The sequence below is a fragment of the Astyanax mexicanus genome, chromosome 8 (genome assembly GCF_023375975.1).
Source record: "Astyanax mexicanus isolate ESR-SI-001 chromosome 8, AstMex3_surface, whole genome shotgun sequence".
NCBI classification, from domain to species: Eukaryota; Metazoa; Chordata; class Actinopteri; order Characiformes; family Acestrorhamphidae; genus Astyanax; species Astyanax mexicanus.
In genome coordinates this window covers 8,613,088-8,635,731 of record NC_064415.1, presented here as the reverse complement: position 1 = coordinate 8,635,731, position 22,644 = coordinate 8,613,088, and the positions used below count along the sequence as shown (strand labels likewise).

The window sequence follows — 22,644 nt, the reverse complement described above, 5'->3', positions numbered from 1 at the left end:
TATTTGTACTTTAATATGAATATATTTAACATCAAGTGCTGAACACATAAAAAAAATACTGCTGACCCAGAAAGATACTGCTTTATGCTAAAAAAGGTAAAAAAAAATAAAAGTGTTGACTTTTATTAATGATATGCAGCTCGATGGAGCTCATTTTAAGATATATTTCATATTAAAAAAGTGAGAGCTTTTTCTTTTTAAAGCAGAAATACTCTCTCTACTGTTTAATTCATAGTTTAAATATGAGTTATTTGAGCTAACCAGAGCCTGAACCAAAGTTTATGGGTCCAATATAGTGTATTTAAAAAAAAAATACTATAAAGTACATTTTTAGTTTAATGTAATTCAATATACTTCTAAAATACTTATTTCCAAATATACTTTTGTTAATTTTTAGCAAATTGTTAAAAAAACAACAACTGTTACAGTAGTTTACTTAAAGTGCAATGTATCATGTAAAGTTTTAGAAAGTAAATTAAAGTACACCTACTATTAAAAAATAAATAAAGTAAATGTGTAACACACTAAAAATTGTAGTACAGTATATTAAAATATATTTTTATACCCAACAAAGTATACTAGAAGTGTGCTACTTACAAAAGACAGGAACAAGAATCATATTTGTACTTTAATATAAATATATTTAACATCAAGTGCTAAACACGTAAAAAAAATACTGCTGACCCAGAAAGATACTGCTTTATGCAAAAAAAAAGGTTAAAAAAATGTTGACTTTTATTAATGATATGCAGCTTGATGGAGCTCATTTTAGGATATATTTCATATTAAAAAACGTGAGAGTTTTTTTCTATTTAAAGCAGAAACACTCGAAGCGAAGTTTATGGGTCCAATATAACACCCTTCTAACACCCTGCTAAATGTTAGGAAAATGGGCGTGGTGGTAAAATTTGTATTAAACTGGATATATTTTACCTATTGGAAAAAATATATACATAATTGTACTTAAAACATATTGAAAAATGTCTAAGTATGCTGTAAATATACTAACAGATTTATGTACTTACTTAAAATATATTAAAAGTACATTAATATTATGCTTTCATCAAGAGTTTGAAAGTAAACATTTTTAAAAAGTACAATATAGTGTATTAACAAAAAAAATCTACTATGGAGTACACTTTTAGTTTAATGTAATTTAATACAATATTTTATTCCAAATATACTTTTGTACATTTTTGTCATGGTCAGAACAGAATAGCAGACAAGCGCAGATACTGATAAAAACAAATTATGTTTATTATAATAATAAACAGATGTAATCAGGGTCGATACAGAAACAATGGTGATCACCAGTAGACAGAGCAATGAAGACAAAACCATACCATAAACGAGAGACAGTCCAGAGTTCATACACAAACAATCCAGTATCAGAGATAATCCAAGAGGCGGTGGTGAAAGCACAGTCCAGGTCATACACAAACAATCCAATATCAAAGGCAGAGGCAAAAATCGGCGTCGAGAAAACAAAAGCAAGGTCATACACAAGATAAACTGAGACAAGAGATAAGTAACGCTTTGTACGAGGAGAATCTACAATACGCGGCGTGGTAGTCTGTTTGGCGTGCACCTTTATAGTGCCAGTAATCAGTATTCGGGACTTCCAGGAGGAAGCAGGTGAGGTGTCACGTGATCAGGTGAGTGCGTGATGTCAGCGGGTGGTGCATTCTGGGTAGTGTAGTTGTTAACCTGAGAACCTCCGTTAGAGCTTGGTGTGGAAGGGACAGAGGAGCTAACAGCACCAGACGTGACATTTTTTAGCAAAAACAGCTGTTACAGTAGTTCACTTAAAGTTCAATGTATCATGTAACATTTTAGAAAGTAAATTAAATTACTACTACTAATTTTAAAAAATTAAAGTTAATGTGTAACATGCTAAAAATTGTAGTACAGTATATTAAAATATATTTTTATACCCAGTGAACATAAATATACTAGAAGTGTGCTACTTACAAAAGACAGAAACAAGAATAATATTTGTACTTTAATATAAATATATTTAACAAGAATTCTTAGTACATTTCTAATAAACCTGGTGTATAATAATAGTGATACAGTTGTATCAATACTCATTAAATGTATTATAATTTTACTGTAAGCATATTTAAAATATGGGGTTACATACATGAAGTAGTATGTATTTAAATGTTACTTAAGTATATTTAAAATAGTTCCATTTTAGTACAGTTAAGCACACTTAGCACAATTTAAGCAAGACTTTTGCACTATTGCAGTGATTTTGCACAGTGGTTTTAAAAGTGCTAGACAAGCTTAAAAAAAAAAGCTGTCACTTTTATGCAAATAAGCAGGTGCTGGCCACTAAGCTAGTTCATGTTTAACTGTTATAGAAATATAAAATTCACTACTTAAAGGAGTAAATGCAGAACTCTGGTGTAAAATGGACTATTTTTGTAGCAAAACATGATAAAAAGTACTTTTCTTTGTTGAATAGCCCACCTCCACTCTTCTACAGCTTTCTGAGATACAGTAATTTTGTGCTTTTTGTCCAGCACTGTTTACACCAACTGTATTGGGGCATATTTTGCCCTGGTACATTTATTTTTCCACCGTTATCCTGGCTCAAAGTAGCTCCAAACCTCCTTGGTAGAATCAGGAGAGCCCTGACATTTAAAACAAGGCACTAGAAACTATAAATAAAAGTGCACAAGAAGTTTATTAAAAAACACGTTTTAAAAATCATATTTTGCTACACCCAAAGTCAATTCTCCTTTGTGGGTACAGATCCCTCCCTCAGACAAAGTCTACTGGCTAATACTGCTGTATTCTGTCTGAGGTTCTTAACCAGCAGATTAAAATGGCTTTTTTTTTTCATCTGATCTAGTGGGTGGGGCTCTGGTGGGGGTTGATGGGTAAGGGGTGGAGCCAGGATGTTTTATGCAGGTTTCCTTATTCACAATAATAACGTCACAATAATAGAACATCCAAACGGCTCATAGAAGCAAATGATAATTCCTGACACCAAACTCCAGAACTTTCAACTGATTTCCAAAGTGTAAAAACAGTATCATGCAAAAAGTGAGTTTTGCATAATATGTCCCTTTTAAAAGTTACAGGAAAAAAGCACAGTATTCTGAAAAATGACAGGTCTAGGTTTTGCATAAACGGAAGAGTGAGACAGATTTAAAGTGGAAGTAAAACAATATAAACAGATGGAACAGATATTACAGTGTTTTCCACAGAGCCTGCAGGCTTCAGCAGCAGGTTTAGACAGTTAGGTGTTTTCCACTGCTGTTCAACAAGCCACTCAGAGAGAAAGTGAAACTGGAAGTGCAGGCTTGTGTGTGTGTGTGAAGTGTGTGTGTTGAGCAGACGGAGAGAGACAGGCTTTAAATCAGCTGTGTTTAAACGGAAGAAGAGTTTCGGAGGATCAGCGGCGACTGCACTCACTGTAAGTGTTGAAAGTTACTCACAGTAGACAGTATTTCTCAGAGTATATAGTATTTATATTTCTGGCTCTGCTGCTGGAATGTAGTGTAGCGTGTAGTGTGAGGGGGTGTTTGGGCAGCAGCAGTAGGCCTTGTAGTATCTGTAGTATCTGTAGTGTTTGCAGTGTGTTTATATTTTCACTGTAATAAGTAATAAGATATATATTTATACTTGTCTGTTTGTGTTTCTTCTGAAATCAAGGGTATTTAAAAGACTTTATTCTTGTTTTATTTCAGTAACTGTCTCCCCTTTAAAAAAAAAATATATATATATATATATATATATATATGTATATATATATATATATATATATATATATATATATATATATATATATATATATATATATGTATATATACTTAATTGTACTTAAAATATATTGAGAAATGTATAAGTATGCTGTAAATATAAAGTACATAAAACAGATTTATGTATCACTATTATTATTATACACCAGGTATATTAGAAATGTACTAAGAATTGATAGATAGATAGATAGATAGATAGATAGATAGATAGATAGATAGATAGATAGATAGATAGATACTTTATTTATCACGCCCTAAATTTCCTTCAGGATAAATAAAGTATCTATCTATCTATCTATCTATCTATCTATCTATCTATCTATCTATCTATCTATCTATCAATTCTTAGTACATTTCTAATATACCTGGTGTATAATAATAATAGTGATACAGTTGTATCAATACTCATTAAATGTATTCATTAATAATTTTACTGTAAGCATATATTTAAAATATGGGGTTACATACTACATTAGGTAGTGTGATGTTTAAATGTTACTTAAGTATTTAAATATTTAAAATAGTTCCATTTTAGTACAGTTAAGTACACTTAGTGCAATTTAAGTAAGACTTTTTTAACTTTTTTTATACTATAATTAAAGTATAATAAGTACAAAAAAAAGTTGTTCCATTTTAGCACTCTTTAAATATACTGATTAATAATAATGTGGCTACAAGAACACTTTAGTGCACTATAGCATAATAATGCTTAGTATACTTTAATCTACTTTTATTTCTCTAGGGTCTACTGTCCAGAGAACAATTTCTACTATTCTACTACCAATAGTTCCATGTTTTTCTGTTCTAGATAGTCCTATTTAGGGGTGGGCGATATGGCTCTAAAATAATATCACGATATTTCATGGTATTTTCACGATAATGATACTTTTGGCGATATAACAATTCTAATTTAAATTATTTAGAATTTTCTTATTGCACGCAATATGATATGGCTAACTGAGATATTTAAAAAATAATAATTTGATCAGATTTGTAACAGAAGTCAATGATCCAGAATGTCATGATACTAGTAATGAACTCCAAATATCTACAAATATCCAGGATTAAAGTACAATAAATGATACTGGACAGATATAATCTGTCTCTAGTAGATATATAATGGGTAATTAGAACAGTGTGATTTTTTCTTTTGCTAAATTAGGTAATTAGGGGTGGGTAATATGGCACGATATTTCAGGGTATAATATCGTTGACGATATTTACATTTTTTGGCGATATTATCACTTACGATACGATATGGAACACCCCTAGTCCTATTCTATTGGCAATACTTCTACTACAGGGACTAGACAATCTATGTTGTACATCTGTGTCAGCAGTTGGTAAAATATAAAAGAAGCTCTATGCTTTTTCTTTCAGTTTGAGAATGCAGCTAATTTAATCCAAGCCTTTTAAGCCTGGTTGCTCTGTGTTAGCATTGTGGCTCAAACTTCTAGCAGCTAGAATGTTATGAAAGACCAATTGGTACTTTTTTTTACCAGTGTGGGCAGTGTGCCAGGTCCTGCTGGAAAATGAAATCTAATTGCATCTCTATAAAAGTTGTCAGTAGCAGAGGGAAGAAGCATGAAGTGCTGCAAGATTTTGTGGGAAAACAAAAACTGCACTGACTTTAGACTTGATAATAAAACACAGTGGATCAACACCAGCAGATGACATGTCTCTCCAATCCATCACTGATTGGTGGAAACTTCACACTGGACCTCAAGCAGTTTGGACTATGTGTCTCTCGACTCTTCCTCCAGACTCTGATCCCTTGATTTACTTTAAATGAAATGTAAAATTTACTGATGATCAGTGATGGTTTGGAGAGTCATGTCTGTCATCTGCTGGTGTTGATCCACTGTGTTTTATTATCAAGTCTAAAGTCAGTGCAGTTTTGTTTTCCCACAAAATCTTACAGCACTTCATGCTTCCCTCTGCTACTGACAACTTTTATGAAGATCCGGTTAGATTTAATTTTCCAGCAGGACTTGGCACACTACCCACATTGCCAAAAGTACTAATTGGTCTTATATAATATTCTAATTTTCTGATACACTGATTTTTTGGGGTTTTCATTGGCTGTAAGCCACAATAATCATCAACAATAAAAGAAAAAAACACTTAAAATAGATCACTCTGTGTGTAATACATCTATATAATATAAGTATATATAAAAAAGTAACTGAAGGGTGAGAACATAAAACAAGACAAAGAGGATTCTGTATCCAGCCTCCTCAACTCAGCTCCATATTTAATCTCTATTTCATCTCTGACCGCTCAGGGTGCTAAGTGATTATGAAGTTATCGGGCTGGAACATCATCTGAAATCATCTTTAATTACAGCTGATTTACATTTTCTTTTACATCTGCCCACAAAAAGGAATATTTAATGGCATCTTTGTACTGTGCTTGGCATCAGCTCAGCAGGTGGTTGGGTATGAAAGCTCTGTGAAGACTCTGCTGGGTTAATCAGGCCCCCTGTGTTTCCTGTGTTTCCTCCCACAGAAATTCATCCAGAGCTGAGAAATCAGTCAGAAACAGCAGCACTATGAGTCCAGAATCCAGCACTGCGGACCAGATCACGAGCGCAGACTCAGAGGAGGACTACGACTGTCCCATCTGCCAGGAGGTCTTTAAAACACCGGTCCGCACAAAGAGCTGCAGACATGTGTGAGTGAACAGACTCACGACTCGGCATATTGTTTTTGATTTACCTTCATATAAGCTCTATATATCCATTTTAAAGGAGAACTCTGGTGTAAATTAGGCTTAGGATGTAGTGAAACAGGATTGTAAACTTACGAGTATGAACTGGTATAACTGCTGTAAGCCACCTCCATTTGCCCAAATCATACTAAAACACAACATTTGTATTCGAGGCTTCCAAAAAGCTTACAGTGCTAGTGATAGGGGCATAGCATTACCCAAATAAAGAAATCGCTATTTTCACTATTTAATTTTCTGGAGTGATAAAGGAAGGATATACCATTCTTCTTCTTCTTCTTCTTCTTCTTCTTCTTCTTCTTCTTCTTTAGGTTCAGTTGAATCCAATATGAATCCAACTGACTAGTGCCCCCTTTTGATTGTTCATTAGTGGATTATTACAGTGTATTACTGTGATTTTCTACAGTAGTGGGATTATTACTGTGATTTTCTACAGTAGTGGGATTATTACTGTGATTTTCTACAGTAGTGGGATTATTACTGTGATTTTCTACAGTAGTGGGATTATTACTGTGATTTTCTACAGTAGTGGGATTGTTACTGTGATTTTCTACAGTAGTGGGATTATTACTGTGATTTTCTACAGTAGTGGGATTATTACTGTGATTTTCTACAGTAGTGGGATTGTTACTGTGATTTTCTACAGTAGTGGGATTATTACTGTGATTTTCTACAGTAGTGGGATTATTACTGTGATTTTCTACAGTAGTGGGATTATTACTGTGATTTTCTACAGTAGTAGGATTATTACTGTGATTTTCTACAGTAGTGGGATTATTACTGTGATTTTCTACAGTAGTGGGATTATTACTGTGATTTTCTACAGTAGTAGGATTATTACTGTGATTTTCTACAGTAGTGGGATTATTACTGTGATTTTCTACAGTAGTGGGATTATTACTGTGATTTTCTACAGTAGTGGGATTATTACTGTGATTTTCTACAGTAGTGGGATTGTTACTGTGATTTTCTACAGTAGTGGGATTATTACTGTGATTTTCTACAGTAGTGGGATTATTACTGTGATTTTCTACAGTAGTGGGATTATTACTGTGATTTTCTACAGTAGTGGGATTATTACTGTGATTTTCTACAGTAGTGGGATTATTACTGTGATTTTCTACAGTAGTGGGATTGTTACTGTGATTTTCTACAGTAGTGGGATTATTACTGTGATTTTCTACAGTAGTGGGATTATTACTGTGATTTTCTACAGTAGTGGGATTATTACTGTGATTTTCTACAGTAGTGGGATTATTACTGTGATTTTCTACAGTAGTGGGATTGTTACTGTGATTTTGACATTTTTAAGTGAATTACTGTGGATTTGGCCCCAATGAGAGAATAACACTCTAAAAGTATTTACAGTAGTTAATTGTGCAGGAACACAGTATATTACTGTGGATGTCACAGCATTTTTTTACAGTGCAGTTTATATTTATATCTTTTCTGTGCATTACAGACAGAAAATATAATTCTTATATTTTTTTCAGTACTGGAATGTAATTCAGGTCTGAAAAGGTTAAGCTCTACTAATACAGCTGCATGGTTTTGGGTTTTCTGCTGATTTCTTTATAAATTATTTCTTTTTCTTCACCAGGTTCTGCAAAAGTTGCTTTGAGACTGCAGTGAAGAGTCAGGGGGCTCACTGCCCGATGTGTCGGAGCCCTGTGTCTGAGAAAGCGTGTAAAGCAAAGGATGTCCAGCAGAGGATGAGGGAGAGAAGCAGCCGGTGCAGAGCCTGTGGAGCAGTGGTCAGTATTTACCCCTTAGAGAACACGTTTTAGGATTTACACAATTACACTAGTTTTACAAGCAAGTGAGGAACAATAATAGGGCTCCCTTTGGTTCAATTATATGGATTAATATTGATTCGATTGTTAAAAATTTGATTATGGGACTCCGAGAGGTCCAGCAAACTAACTCGCGGCCACTATGATCAGGTAATTGCTGTCGAATTCCAGTCATGCAGCTTGCCATCAGCTGCCGGAGCCCCAAGAGAGCACAATTGGCCTTGCTTTCTCTCTGGCTGGCTAGGGTGATGTGGATCAGCACAAGGCTGCATCTGTGAGCTGATGTATCAGAACCGAGTCGCTGAGCTTTCCTCCGAGCGTTAGCGCTGTGATGCTGCTCGGCAATACTGCATCATCAGCAGCAGTTCAAAAAGAGGCGGAGTCTTACTTTACATCTAACAGAGGAGGCATGTGCTAGTCTTCACCTTCCCTCACCCTCCTAGTGATAGGAGTGCAGCTGAGTGTGTGGGATATGGCCACAAAACCATATAACCATATAGAGTCCTATAGTGCACTACCCCCACTCCCCAAAACACATGCCTCCCTGTTTCAGCTGCATATATGCTGATTGTAAATGAATGTATTTTAGTAGAATGTAAATATATTAAAGATATTAAAGTTTAGTTGGGCTGGAGTTTATCTGGAGTTCTCTTGAGTCTCTGCACAGATCATCTTCATACTAGACTACATACGTCTGCTATGTTCTTGCTGGAGTGTGTGTGTGTGTGTGGGGGGGGGGGGGGGGGGGGAGCGGGGCTGACATGTGCAGGTGTGATTAGATCACAGTATAAACCAATAGGGTGTGAGAATGGTGTATGTTGATGTTTCTCTACATCCAATCACAATCAGATTCACTCTATCTGGATAAAGGAGAGATTTATCTGGATAGGGGTTTTATTGAATGATGAGAAGCCAGAATGAAAACGAGCTGAAATGAAATAGGAGTAACGAGGCTATTTTTAAAATGTAAAGAGTAGAAAATCCAGATAATTGTGTGAAAATGTAAAGACATCTTTGTTTTAGAAGAGTGTAGTTTAGGTGCTGTGAGGTTAATGAGTCACATTTCCTGAACCCATGTGGTTATACCAAGTGTCTGACAGTAGGCGGCGCTGTTTCTTAGTTCCCGTAAAGGCCTGTGTTGTCAGGAAATACTGATAGAAGGAAAGTCCCGCACAGTCCTTAGATAATGTAAACACACATAGCAGTTAATTTGAGCAGGAACCCCCACCATTTGTGTGTTACTGCTGCAAATAAGTATTTGAACACCTGTGAAGATCAATGATAATATTTGGTACAATAGCCTTTGTTTGCAATTTCAGAGCTCAAACGTTTCCTTTAGTTTTTCACCAGGTTTGCACCAAACACTGCAGCAGGGATTTTGGCCCATTCCTCCACACAGATCTTCTCCAGATCAGCCAGAGTTATGGGCTGTTGTTGAGAAACACAGAGTTTGAACTTCTTTGAGCTTCTTGCGGAGCCACTTGGTTATCCTGGCTGTGTGCTTTGGGTCATTGTCATGTTGGAAGACCCAGCCACGACCCATCTTCAAAGCTCTAACTGAGGAAAGGAGGTTGTTCCCCAAAATCTCACAATACATGACCCCGGCCATCCTCTCCTCAATACAGTGCGGTCGTCCTGTCCCATGTACAGAAAAACACCCCCAAACATGATGCTTCCACCCCCATGCTTCACAGTAGGGATGGTGTTTTTGGGATGGTACTCACCAAATACTTATTTTCCTCTACAGGTAAAGGACAATGAAACTGAAACACCTGGTTTTAGACCACAATAATTCATTGTCCCGACGGACAGTTCTGGTGAAACTACATCATATTAAAAGATAATTCTTTGTTTTTAATCAGGTGCCAATTAGCCCAAACTGCAAAGAGAAATAAAAAAAAGCATGTCATGCAAGAGTTCGGGTCTTAGGAGGATGAAAAGGACCATAAGGAACCCAAAGGAAGGCTAAAGCCACTCACTAGTTCTTGGAGAAGGGTTTCTCTAGCTTTAATTACATGTCATGAAAGACTTACATAAGGTGTTATTTAGTATTATAAACACTGTCCTTCAGTCAAGTGCTGCTGTTTTGACCCACATTCTTCTCAGTAAAAGAGATCTATAATAGTGTAGTGATTTTTATCTTTTTAAAATTAGAAGTAGAAGAAAGGACCTCATTCATTCCTACAATGGACTCTTCTCTCTGTTGTGAACAGTGAAGCACTTTCACACGTTGAAGGTCACAACAAAGAAAAGAGGAGGCTCTTATTAGAACAACAAATTAATCTGTTTATATATATATCTATAAAAAATAAAGCATAAAAGCAATACGCTAAACATTGTAAATGTATAAATATGTATATTATTATATACAGCTCTGGAAAAAAATAAGAGACTATAAACTATAGACAACATGTCTCCCAAATTCCATTTATTTGCAGAAAATGAGAAATGTCTGAAATACAAAAAAAAACGATAGAGAGCTTTCAGACCTATAATAATAATGCAAAGAAAACAAGTTCATATTCACAAAGTTTTAAGAGTTCAGAAATCAATTTTTATGTGGAATAACCCTAGTTTTTAATCACAGTTTTCATGCATCTTGGCATCATGTTCTCCTCCACCAGTCTTACACACTGCTTTTGGATAACGTTATGCCTTTAATCCTGCTGCACAAATTGAAGAAGTTCAGTTTGGTTTTCAATTTGGTAAAATCAAAGAAACTCATCATTTTTAAGTGGTCTCATTTTTTTCCAGAGCTGTATAATATAAATCATAACTGGCCAATCTGTGTTGCACATACTTTGGAAATAATTATTTATAAATTTAATGAATTAGTTAGTTGCTTTTACATTCAGTACCAGTCAAAAGTTTGGACAGACATTGAATTCACTGGTTTTTGATTATTTTAAAATGTTCTGCCTTGTAGATTAACACTAAAGTTCAGGGACGTGCACAGGAATCTTAAAGGGCAGTTGCTCTAACCTGACAAAAAAAAAGAAAAGAAAAGAGTCTCTCTCTCTCTCCTGTATTCGTCTCTTTTCCGTGGGCATTTAGAATTTTCTGCATTAACACAAAGTGCATGTGAATAATTAGAATAGTGCTTTATGTCCGTCCTTCATCTTGCTTGATAAAATGAAATGTTATCAGCTGCATGTAACTTAGTTTGGTTAGCCTCCCACGAAACAACCTGAGCCATGTAAAACGTTGACTGCAAGCTAGCTGGCTGTCGGGTTTTTTTGCTACCTAAACGTGGCACAGTAGTTGTCTGTCAGATTATTTAGGATCACTAAACGTTCTAAACTCGACGACATCGGACTTTTTTTTTTTCTAGTGAAGCGTGCTGCGTGTCCCCCACTACGCCCGCGTCCCTCCCTTTTTTCTCTCGAGGTGTCTGAATCTGAATGATTGACTCTGAAAACTTTGTTTTAAGAAACTTCAATCAAAATTACGAATTATAAAGTAAATCTTGTTGAAATATGAATCAAATTTGCCTATATTATTTTTTGCCCTCCCCTCGGAAAGGCAATATCAGCCAAGGACGGCAAAAGGGCAGTTGCTCAAGCACATTGGGCCATAGCGTCTGCACGTCACTGCTAAAGTTATCCAAACATATACAATTATTTAGTAGACAAAAAAAAGTGTTAAACCAAACCAGAATATGTTTTATATTTTTGATGATAGTTTTGCACATCTGTATTTTCTCAGTTAGCTTTATTATTAAGTAGAGTCACCTGGAATTCAGGCTTTCAGTTAACAGCTGTGTTAAACTTATCAAGAGTTAAAAACTTGATTTTATTTTGTTCTCTTAATGTGTTTGAGAGCATCAGTTGCAAAGTTTCAGAAACCACAAGTTAACAGCTCTCCAGATAAGAGCACATAAATGTTTCACAGAGTATTTTTTGGTTTGTTTAACACTTTTAAGTTACTACATAATTCCTTACTCTAAAACTCTAAAACTCAGCTCACTGGTGTCACTCAATCATTTTAAACTATTAATATCTAACCACCTTCAGACAGCCTGTTCCTGTTTTACTTAACCTTATTTATCCTTAAATTTTATTTTAGTTCTTCTTTTAGTTTTATTTCCTTATTTTTATTTATTATTTTTATTTTGTTTCCTTATTTTATTTTCATTTTATTTATTTTTTTTATTATTATTATTCTTATAGTTATTATATTATTATTTTTATTATTTTATTAGTTTTGTATTTTTGCTTTTTATCTTATTTTGATTTTCTTTTATTGTTATTACTATTTTTATTATTATTGCTTTTAATTTTTGTCAATTAAACCATACTTAATTATAATCATTCATTTAAATTTTTATAATAATAATAATAATTATTATTATTATTATTATTATTATTATTATTATTATTATTGATTTATTTATTAAATAATTTGTATTTATTAAATAATAAAAAAGATATTTTTTTTCTATTTTTATATTTTATTTACTGATATTTTACAATAATTAAATTTACCTTTTATTTTCTCTGTCATGTCAATCCCTGTTTCTGTAAATGCTCAGCTACATTGAAAATGAAGGCTGCCCTCAATGTGCATCCGAGTTAAAATAAAGGTTGATTGATTGATTGATTGATTGATTGATTGATTGATTGATTGATTGATTGATTGATTATGAGTTCCTTCATAGTCTGGATGACTTCAGTAGTTGGGTGGTGATTGTTCTGACCATTTTGATTGGACAGTAGAAACAGTTACTCCAACAAAAGCAGCATAAATTGTTTTCAAGACTTAAACTGAACAAAAAACACATACATTTTTACTGATTGATAACATTTAGGGTACATTTTTCGCATCCTATAGATTTAATATATTTAGCCTTATAAACTTTAGAAAACAAATCCTTAGTATTAGATAAAGAATATTAACACACACCTTACAATAAACTGACAAATCATAAAATCTTGTTGTAATTGATTATGTAATTTGAAAATGTCCTTCTTCTTCTTCTTCTTCTTCTTCTTCTTCTTGTATTTTCTCAGAAATTTCTCAGCAAGATGAGACTCCACTATAAAAGCTGCAGGAAGTACAAAGAGGAATACGGGCCAATCAGTGATGCACCACCACCTCCCTCCTCCCAGAACCCAGTTCAAATACCAAGCCACAGCACTGGATTTATCCCCATCATCCCAGTTTACACACCAGTGAACAGGTACGCTAACACAGGGTCTGATCAGACGGTTTGGATTAACTCGTAGTTCTATTAAATTATATTCAGAAATCTGCCCCTTCAGTGGACAGATTTTTTGGTACCACTTTAAAAGAAGACTACCTTTATAAAGGGTTTATTAATGGTTTACAAATAGTTTATTAATGGTTACTAATCAGTTATAACACATACACAGAACGTGCAACAATATAGATGGCTGTGGGTTCACTATTTGGCATACAACAGGTCATTGTTGCCCTTTCTATGTATGTGTTATAACTGATTATTAATCATTATTTTTAAGGCATTTACAACCTAATTAGTAACCATTAATAAACTAATTGTAACCCATTTATAAACCATTTATAAAGGTAGTCTTATTTAAAAAGTGGTACCGATTTTTTAAAAAAGGTGCCTCAAAAAGTCTGGATTGGACCATTTTCCTGCACTTTGATGTTTTTAATAAATTATAGTCCGTAGGGTGTGATTCAGTGGATTTATTAGTGGGAAAAAACACCAAAAACACAGCATTTGCAACAATAATCAACAATAAAATAAATACATGTTTAAAACAAATTAATATGTGTGTAATACATCTTTATAATATATAAGTTTCACATTATTTATTTATTTATTTATTTATTTATTTATTTATTTTCAATGCACCAGTATATCTGTATTGGGTGTCTCAATTGTCTCAATTCTTAGGGAAAGGTTTTCCCTCCTTCCTCTTATAACTCTGTTCCAAAAGGAAGAGTTACACTCAAAAAGGTACAGGTACAAAAGAGAAGGGCTTTAGATTGAGCCTAAATGAGGAGGTGTCCCAATACTTATGTCCATTATATATACTGTATAATGCACCGGATGTGCAGGTCACAGCTCTCGGTCTCGATACGCTCCATTAGGTAGTCAGAGCAGTAAAGTGAAACAGAGGAGCTCACAGTGAAACATCAATACCTAATCACAGCCAGCTCTGGAAATGTATGAGGAGAGGAAAACAGTGTAGCGTTGTGTTTATGATCATTTATGATCTTTATGACTGTTTAGTTTTCAGCCTCCTCTTAAATCAACTTAAATACATTGAAACAGACCTTGCATACTCTTGTGTTAACCCACATATTATGTAATTTCCTCGATTTTTGATCTTTTTAAAGAAGTAAAATTACAGCTTTAAACTCACTGCAGCGCTGAATTGAGGTGGAATAGGAGGAATAGCGGTGCTCTCATGTCTGTGCCGGAGCTCCTCTGAGCTCAAACCAGACTCTGTACGTTTTTCCGAGGCGGCCGTGACCAACGCTTGCGAGAACTGCGACCTGCTTTCCGACCTTTAGTTCTAACAGTTCTACAAGGACTTCTGGTTCATTCTTTACAAACTAACATACAGACACTCTGGCAGAAGCTGGAAAGAGACCGAATATGTCGGTGAAAGCCAGAAAACGAGAAATAGAAACTAAAATCGGCCTGAAAGATTTATTACACTCTGCAACTGTAGGGGGAGCCCGCGAGCACAAAATCTCAATCCTACCTAGTGGAGCTTTAAGAGGCAGGTGAGCTCTGATTTTTGGCGCGTTCATATCTTAACAGCGCAGTGCTTTTTCACATCTCAGCAGAGGATACTGACCTGCGTGTTCATGCTGACAAGGTACTCCAGCAGCTCATTTACAGGATATATATGTAGATATATTCCTAAACCCCAACGCTACTTTAACAGAGTGGGCCCAAGGTGTGTAAATATACTGTTTACGGGGTGTAAAATAGCAAAGAGCATCGTGAAGCGCCTTGTGCAGGATATACAATAGTCCATTATCTATCTTACATACTTTAATACAGAAATGTTATTAATTCATGCACCACTATCTCTTCACAGTCTTCACAGCAGCACACTGCCCTGGATGCAGTTCCCCCTTTTCCTGCCTCCTGCATCTCCACAACCACTAAGGTACGCTTAGTATTTAAAGCAAACATAACTAAACATCAAACATTAGTTCAAGATATTAACCCTTTCAGACCTGATTTATGTTCCAGCGATGAAAAATATATAATATTGCACTTTTCTGTCTATAATGCACTCAAATAAATAAATAAATAAAATACATTATTTGTATTTTATATTAATTGCAGTGGAATGATTTGTTTAACATTGTTATTTTTATTAAGAAATAACTTTTTTTTTTCATTTATAACATTCCTAAACTCATAAACAGTATTTACTCTGCCTCATTAGCTGGGATGCTTTTATGCTTTACCTTGTGTGTGCAGACTTTTATTTTTCCAATTCAGTGGGCGGGGCTAAACTGACGTTCTGGTGCACAATATGTCTGAAGCTGTGTGCAAAAAAACACAAAAAATAAGAAGACAGATGTTATCCATTGCAATACACACAGGGTCTGAAAGGGTTTATCTAAATATATGCCAATCAGCCAAAATATTAAAACCACTGCCAATGAAATGAACATTTTTTTATTGTCTGGTTGCAATGATACCTGTCAAAGCAGAAAAAATATTAGTAGGAGTAAGAGTTTGAAATACTGACTGGGTCAGAACAATTCTGAATGACCATTGGATGATTATTAACTGAGGAAAAAAAAGGAAATGAAATTAGATCTGATTGCATTTATAGAATACAGATAATGTGAAGAGATTAATAGAGTGTGAATCACGTCTCTGGCAGATCTGACTACAACAGCCTAATACTGTAAAAGCAGAGAGCCAGAAGGTAGCATAGACATAAGGGCACCCTGAAACACTGACATCCTGTGCAAATGGAAAAGGTCCATGCTTTGATGGGTCAGAGCTGGTTTGGTGGCACAAGGGGAACCAAACAAAAAAATATTTGTAAAGTGGTTTTAATGTTATGGATTCAATCTGTTAGGGCGTTTTCACACCAGCACTATTTGGTCTGGTTAAATCGAAATCTGGTTCATTTGTACCCTAACCCTGCGTTCACACTGGAACGCGTCGAGACGCTTGAATCGCCCAGCATTTGTCGCTTTTGGGCGTGTCAAGCTCAACGCGCGCGTTTATCATGGTCCAGCCTCCCATAAGAAAAAAGGCACAAAAAGGAATTGCTTGCCCACTTTATTCTACAGCTATAACTCCCAAACTTGCTGGACTCTTGAGCGTTTCTGTGATTTACCTGCTCTGGAAACACAGCCGTTCCTGCAGATCGGCGTGGGTCCACCCCGTTCAACAGAATGAGCAGGAGCTTGAGGACGTCAGACCTCCTTGTTTGTGATTGGTCCAAAGAAAAGCTAGAAGCCAATCAGGTTAGAATGTCGCTTAACCCCGTCATAATTCATTTGCATAAAGTAGTCACTCTGTCGCTTGTCGCCTCTCGCGTGTCGCGGCAACAAATCGCGCCCTGCCATAGGAAATGAATGGTCACCTGTCGCTTTGTTGCTTTCCAGTGTGAACGCAGGGTTAGTGCATTTAGACTGAGCAGGTGTGAAAACAGTAATCACACTCTGGACCGGGACCAGCTAGAGGAGGTTCACTTGTGTTGAGAACATAGACTGTATATAGCTGGACAGAGCATCGTCTCTCAAAAGTGAAGCCACCACAGGTCGGGCGCCCCCTGCTGTTCGGTTTCAGAAAGCTGTGTAACTCCACCCATTCCCATAGGTTTCAATGGCAAAACAGACAACTTTCAATCACGTTTTTTTCCCCAATATACTGTAATTCTGCCTTCTTTATTTAAATGCAGCAGCTAGTGTAACATCTGTTTAAATTGTACAAATTTTTTATCCCCACAGAATTCGTTTTTTTTTATGTTATTCAGCTCTATTAAAAAAAGGTGTGGTTATTGTAAAACTGCTGGTTATGGGCGGGACCAATAACAGACCGTTAGCTCCGCTCCGCCCCACTCTGCAGCCTGTGACCGCGAGGCAGCCCTCAGGGGCGGGGTTATTTAAATGAGTAGGCGGTCTCTCCACAGTCTTTCTCCCTCCTCTGGTCTCTATTGCGCAGAATCGGGTGTCAGGATCGCCAACATGGCGGAAGATTTTGGCTTCATTTTCATTGAATGAATGAGAACGGAGACATGGCGTCCATCTTTTTTTACAGTCTCTGGTTGAGAACATGATCCGGTCTAAATCCAACCCAGCTATAAAATATACTCCTTTTATTTGAGCCAAACTGCTGATAAGGCACAGTTTAATCTAATATAATAGGCAGATAATGTTAATTAACCACAGCAATGAACTGTGAAGCTGTCTCTCCTGCTCCATGCTGTTTACACATAAAGAGCGCTGTATGTGCAGCGTTTACTGCTCGCGGCCACGTAACTCTGTTTACTATGTGCAAATTTTCAGCGCTCTGTGTTAAAGCAGCTTCACACTGCACAGAGATACGCAATGGAACACAGAATCTTCTCAATATATATTTACTTTCTTGCTCCTGCGCCAGACACCTCTGACCAATCAGAGGAGACGATGTGCTCGCGTGGTTTGTTGGTGCGCATTTTGGTGAGTTTAGGTTTATGCCTGTGTGAAAACAAACCAAACTCATCAACTCAAGATACTTTCACAACTACAGGTGTACAGATTTACTGAAATCTATTTTGTATCAGTAGAAAACCTTTATTATTTTATCTGTTCACTTGTGTAGTGTTATAAATCTTTTTAATTACTCTTCAAAGTATATCTAAGTAAATATTATATCAGCAAATATCTACTTAAATAGTCTTAAATGTGCGTTTTACTATATTAGATTAATAGCAAAGACACAAATAAAAACGTAGTACCTTTAAAACTCTTTAAAAGCTCTTAAATTCAGCTTATGTCTTCAACTAGAGCCACTTTAAGACTGTAATAACACATAAGCACAGATTTTCAATGAATTCACCTTTAATGTGGCTTTTTCAGTAATTAAGACAACGCTCCTGTTCTGACCTTCACTGAAGTTTTAAGTCAAAGCTTCTGGTTTGGGGAAAAATGTGCTTCAATTAACAATCTTGCTTTGGAAATAAATGTATAAATTGGGAACATTTTTGCTGATTAAATTACATTTACTGTTTTAAAAGCCAGTCATTTCCAGCATCTTAGTGAAGGCCTTTTGCCTGTGCAAATATTTGCTTTGTAAAATGTGCACCTATTGTGTAACATGCATATTTTTCCATCGGATGTACATGAAGTAATTCCACACATACTCACATACCATATCAACATATTTATAAAAAAAAGAAAATACAATTTCATAACAGATTGTTTTTCTATTGCTTTTGTGTTTGTTAGTGTCTCCAGTGCAGGGAGAGTGTACCCGTGTCCATACTGCCCTCTGGAGGGACTGAGGGACATGGCTTTGGTCCAGCACTGTGTGAACCAGCATGCAGGAGAAATCAGACCAGCTGTAAGATTCATATCTTCAATATCAACCAAACACTCTCACACTTACCTGCAAATATCTTTTACTGAATATATCTACTTATATTTCATTTTTTTAACAATTATGTGTAATTAGAGTTTTTAGTGAACTGGGAAAATCTGCTTTTAGCTACAGAGCAGCACCAGCGAGCTGGAATTAACTACAGGAAACTCTAAAACTCACTCAATCATTTTAAACTTTTCTTATCTTATCTAACCACCTTCAGACAGCCTGTTCCAGTTTTAGTTGAGTTTTTCTTTTACCTTGTCATTTATTTTAATTTTATGTTTCACCTTTTAGCCCTTTTATTTTATTTATTTTATTTATTCCATCCTTTTATTTTGTTTTGTTACTGCTTTTTATTCCTTCCTTTTAATTTTTTTTTATAAATTCTTTTACTTACTATTATTATTATTTATTTTAGTTCCATCATTTACTTTTTTATAATTGTGGTTATTTTAGTCTTTTATTTCTTTAACTGTGTTTATATTTTAATATCCTTCAATTAATCTTTTATTATTAATTATTTTATTGCTCTACATTTTAGCTTGTTTGCATGTCCTTTTATTTTGAATAATTTTATTTTTTCTTAATTAATTTTCAATCCCTTTAATTCTATGTATGCTCGGCAACATTGAAAATGAGAGTTTCCCTCAATGCATTTACCAAGTGAAAATAAGGTTGATTGATTGATCGAGTTAAAGTAGAGATAATGCAGGTAAAATATTACTCCCGTAAGTAAAAGTCCTCACTTTAGACCTCCCCTTAAGTAAAAGTGTGAAAGTACTTGCCTTCAAATGTACTTATATATCAAAAGTAAAATGATCATAATTTGTTTCACTGTAAATCATAAATTAGTTCGAACTTGAATCAATTTAAAAGTCTGTGAAACTTTGTGAAACTGACTTTTTTCCAAACATTACTCAAGTACTTAGAGTTAGGTTAACATATGTGGAAATTTAAATAGGATTTTTTATCAAAATCATCTTATAATAATAATATTTTGGTCCGTTGCCATATAGTGCACTATATATAATGGTTTTAACCCTTTAAGTAATAGTAAAAAAAAGTGTGAATACTGTATTAAACATTCTCAAGTGGGCAGGGTTTATTTAATTTTGGGGGTTGTAATATATATTTTAATATTAAGCCCAGACTGTGATGTAACAGTTTGAGGGGTTTGGAATTGGTTTGTACTGCTTTCTGTTTGCATACTGTGTAATACAGACACCATCGTCTTTCCCAAAAGGCTAAACTATGCAGAGATATGTCCTATATGATCAGTGGATAAGGGGGTGTAGAAACAAACAGATGCTCAACGTTGTGCTTGATCTGTACAGTATATATTGCATATTTTCCATAGTTTATTTAGCCCTAGTCACTCCTTATAATTTCATTTTCATTTTAAGACACTATTTGTTGAATGAAAGCCTTCATTTTTCTCATTAATTAATTATTTTTTATTGAAAGGTGTGCCCAATCTGCAGCCAGTTGCCCTGGGGCGAGCCTTACTACTGTAGCCGTAACCTTATTGGCCACATGCGCCTCAGACACTCCTTCAGCTACGCCGGATACATGGTAAGATTCCAGGAAATGCTTATTAAAGGAGAAATCTGGTGTGAAATGAACTTGAGTTGTAGGAAAACATAATAATAAGTACAACTTTTTTTGGAATAGCCCAACAGCTAGTAATAGGGGCATAGCATTGCCAATGCAAAAAAAAAAAAAAAAATTTTTACACCATTAACAAACTGAAAGTAGCTCAACACTTCATTCATAGAATTTTAAAACTCCTGCTTTCCTGTGCATCAGCTTCAGAAGAGGCTTGCTTCTAGGACAGTCCGTACAGACAGCATTGATATAATTTGTGGCGAATGCCTGAGCACTGAAGGCTGACCTCTCAATTATTCATCCTCCACAGCAATGCTGACAGCACTCATATGTCTACATTTTGAAGGCGCAACTTCTTTGGTCGACCCGGGGTTGGGGGGCCGTTCTAAGTGAAATCCATCCTGGAAAACTGCTGTATGACCTTGGCCATCATGTTAGCAAACTTCTTATCGCCTAGGCCATCTTTGTAAAGAGCAACAATTCTGTTTGTCACATCCCCTGAGAGTTCTTTGCCATGAGGTGTCATGTTGAATAGAGAGAATTGTACCCAAAATACCAAATTTAACACATCTGCTTCCTATTCACACCTATTTTGAGTTCATTTCAGAAGATAGTAAGTCTATACTGCTCTACAAGCTATACTATGTTATAACCAAGTTAAATTTTATAGTGTTGTCCCATATAAAGATATAAAATATATACTTAGCCGTTTTTTGCAGCAATTTACAGAAATGTGGTGTAGAAGAGGGTGTTCTCATTTTGTTGGATAGATATTGAGAGAGTTTATTTCTCTCAAGATTTCTTCATCTCTCTAAATGTGTTTTTTAGCCACTGTTTTATGTTATAATTGATGATTATATATGTTTGGACTGGGTTACATGATTAAAACATACCAATGCATCCAAATACATACATGCTTACAAACTAATCCATTCATAATTTCCATTATTCCAACCAGAATGAAGAGGAGGATGAAGACATCCAGGTCTGTCGGGCTCTGCAGAATTCAGTCCAGGACTTTCCTATAATCTACGCCAATCAGCCATAACATTAAAACCACTTGCCTTTTTTTTAGCATTGTGCCACCAAAACAGCTCTAACGGCAAGACGTTTTGACCCAGTTATCTAGATTTCACAGATTTTGTTTCTTATCAAAGTGTCTCAGATCTTTGATTATTGATTATTACTGCTTTTAACACAAACCAATTTAAGAACTGACCATTTTTGCTTGTATGTAGATCCCATCTCTAGATAGATAACCACTGGAAGCAGATAATTAGAGTTATTCACTTCACTTGTCAGTGGTGTTAATGTTATGGCAAATCAGTGTAATATTAAAAGTGATTAAAGAGCTTTTTGTCAGGGACAGTTGTACTATAGCAATAGAATTTAGCTCTGTATTTGCTAAAATCCATAATTAAAATGTATTTTAATGAGGGCATTAATTGTTGGTATGAGGGTGTTCTTATCATTATTGTTGCCAGAATTTATCGAACTTAGTTTGAATTTAGGTGAAATTATGTATTAAGTTTAATTACAGATTAATTACAAAAGTTTATTTTTCTTTATTTTTATTATTTTAAAATTTAAATTAAAGACATAGGAACTATGAAGGAAGGCATATATAATTACAAAGCAAACAAAAAAGTGTTAAACAAGCCAAAATATGATTTAGATTTTTCTAAAATAGCATTTTTTTGCTTTTATGCCAAATTTGCCAACTCTTTTGAATTATTCTCTCAATCGGCTTCATGAGGTTAAACCTGGATTGGTTTTCCAACTGTCTTAAAGGAGTTCCTAGAGGTTCTGAACAAAAAAAGGCAATCGTCTGCTACCTAATTCCATATGTGTTCCTTCATAGTTTTTAATATTATACGTTTTTTTTTACTATTAATCTACAATGTAATAAATTAAACAAATAAAAAACAAATATTAAAATATCAGAATATGTGTCCAGACTTTTAACTGGTACTATACATCTATTAAAATAGTATTTTTCTATACTACTATATATATATTAGTACTGTTTTAGGACACAGTATATATATATATATATATATATATATATATATATATATATATATATATATATATATATATATATATATATATATATATATGTCCAAGTAAGGTTTTTTAATATATATATATATATATGATGTAAAAGTGGAGTTTCCAACTGAGCTTAATAAACAATCATGGG

General features: G+C 34.8%; 1 protein-coding gene across 1 annotated transcript; it reads left to right on the top strand.

The window, feature by feature from the left end:
- The first annotated feature begins 3,289 nt into the window (after nucleotides 1–3,289).
- Nucleotides 3,290–22,387, top strand: LOC103041003 (E3 ubiquitin-protein ligase RNF138). Its single transcript, XM_022678173.2, has 8 exons — nucleotides 3,290–3,427; nucleotides 6,282–6,446; nucleotides 8,101–8,254; nucleotides 13,303–13,472; nucleotides 15,337–15,408; nucleotides 18,701–18,815; nucleotides 20,301–20,408; nucleotides 21,400–22,387. The coding sequence occupies exons 2-8, from the start codon at nucleotides 6,325–6,327 to the stop codon at nucleotides 21,487–21,489; spliced, it is 831 nt and encodes a 276-aa protein (XP_022533894.2). The 5' UTR covers nucleotides 3,290–3,427; nucleotides 6,282–6,324; the 3' UTR covers nucleotides 21,490–22,387.
- The last annotated feature ends 257 nt before the right edge of the window (nucleotides 22,388–22,644 follow it).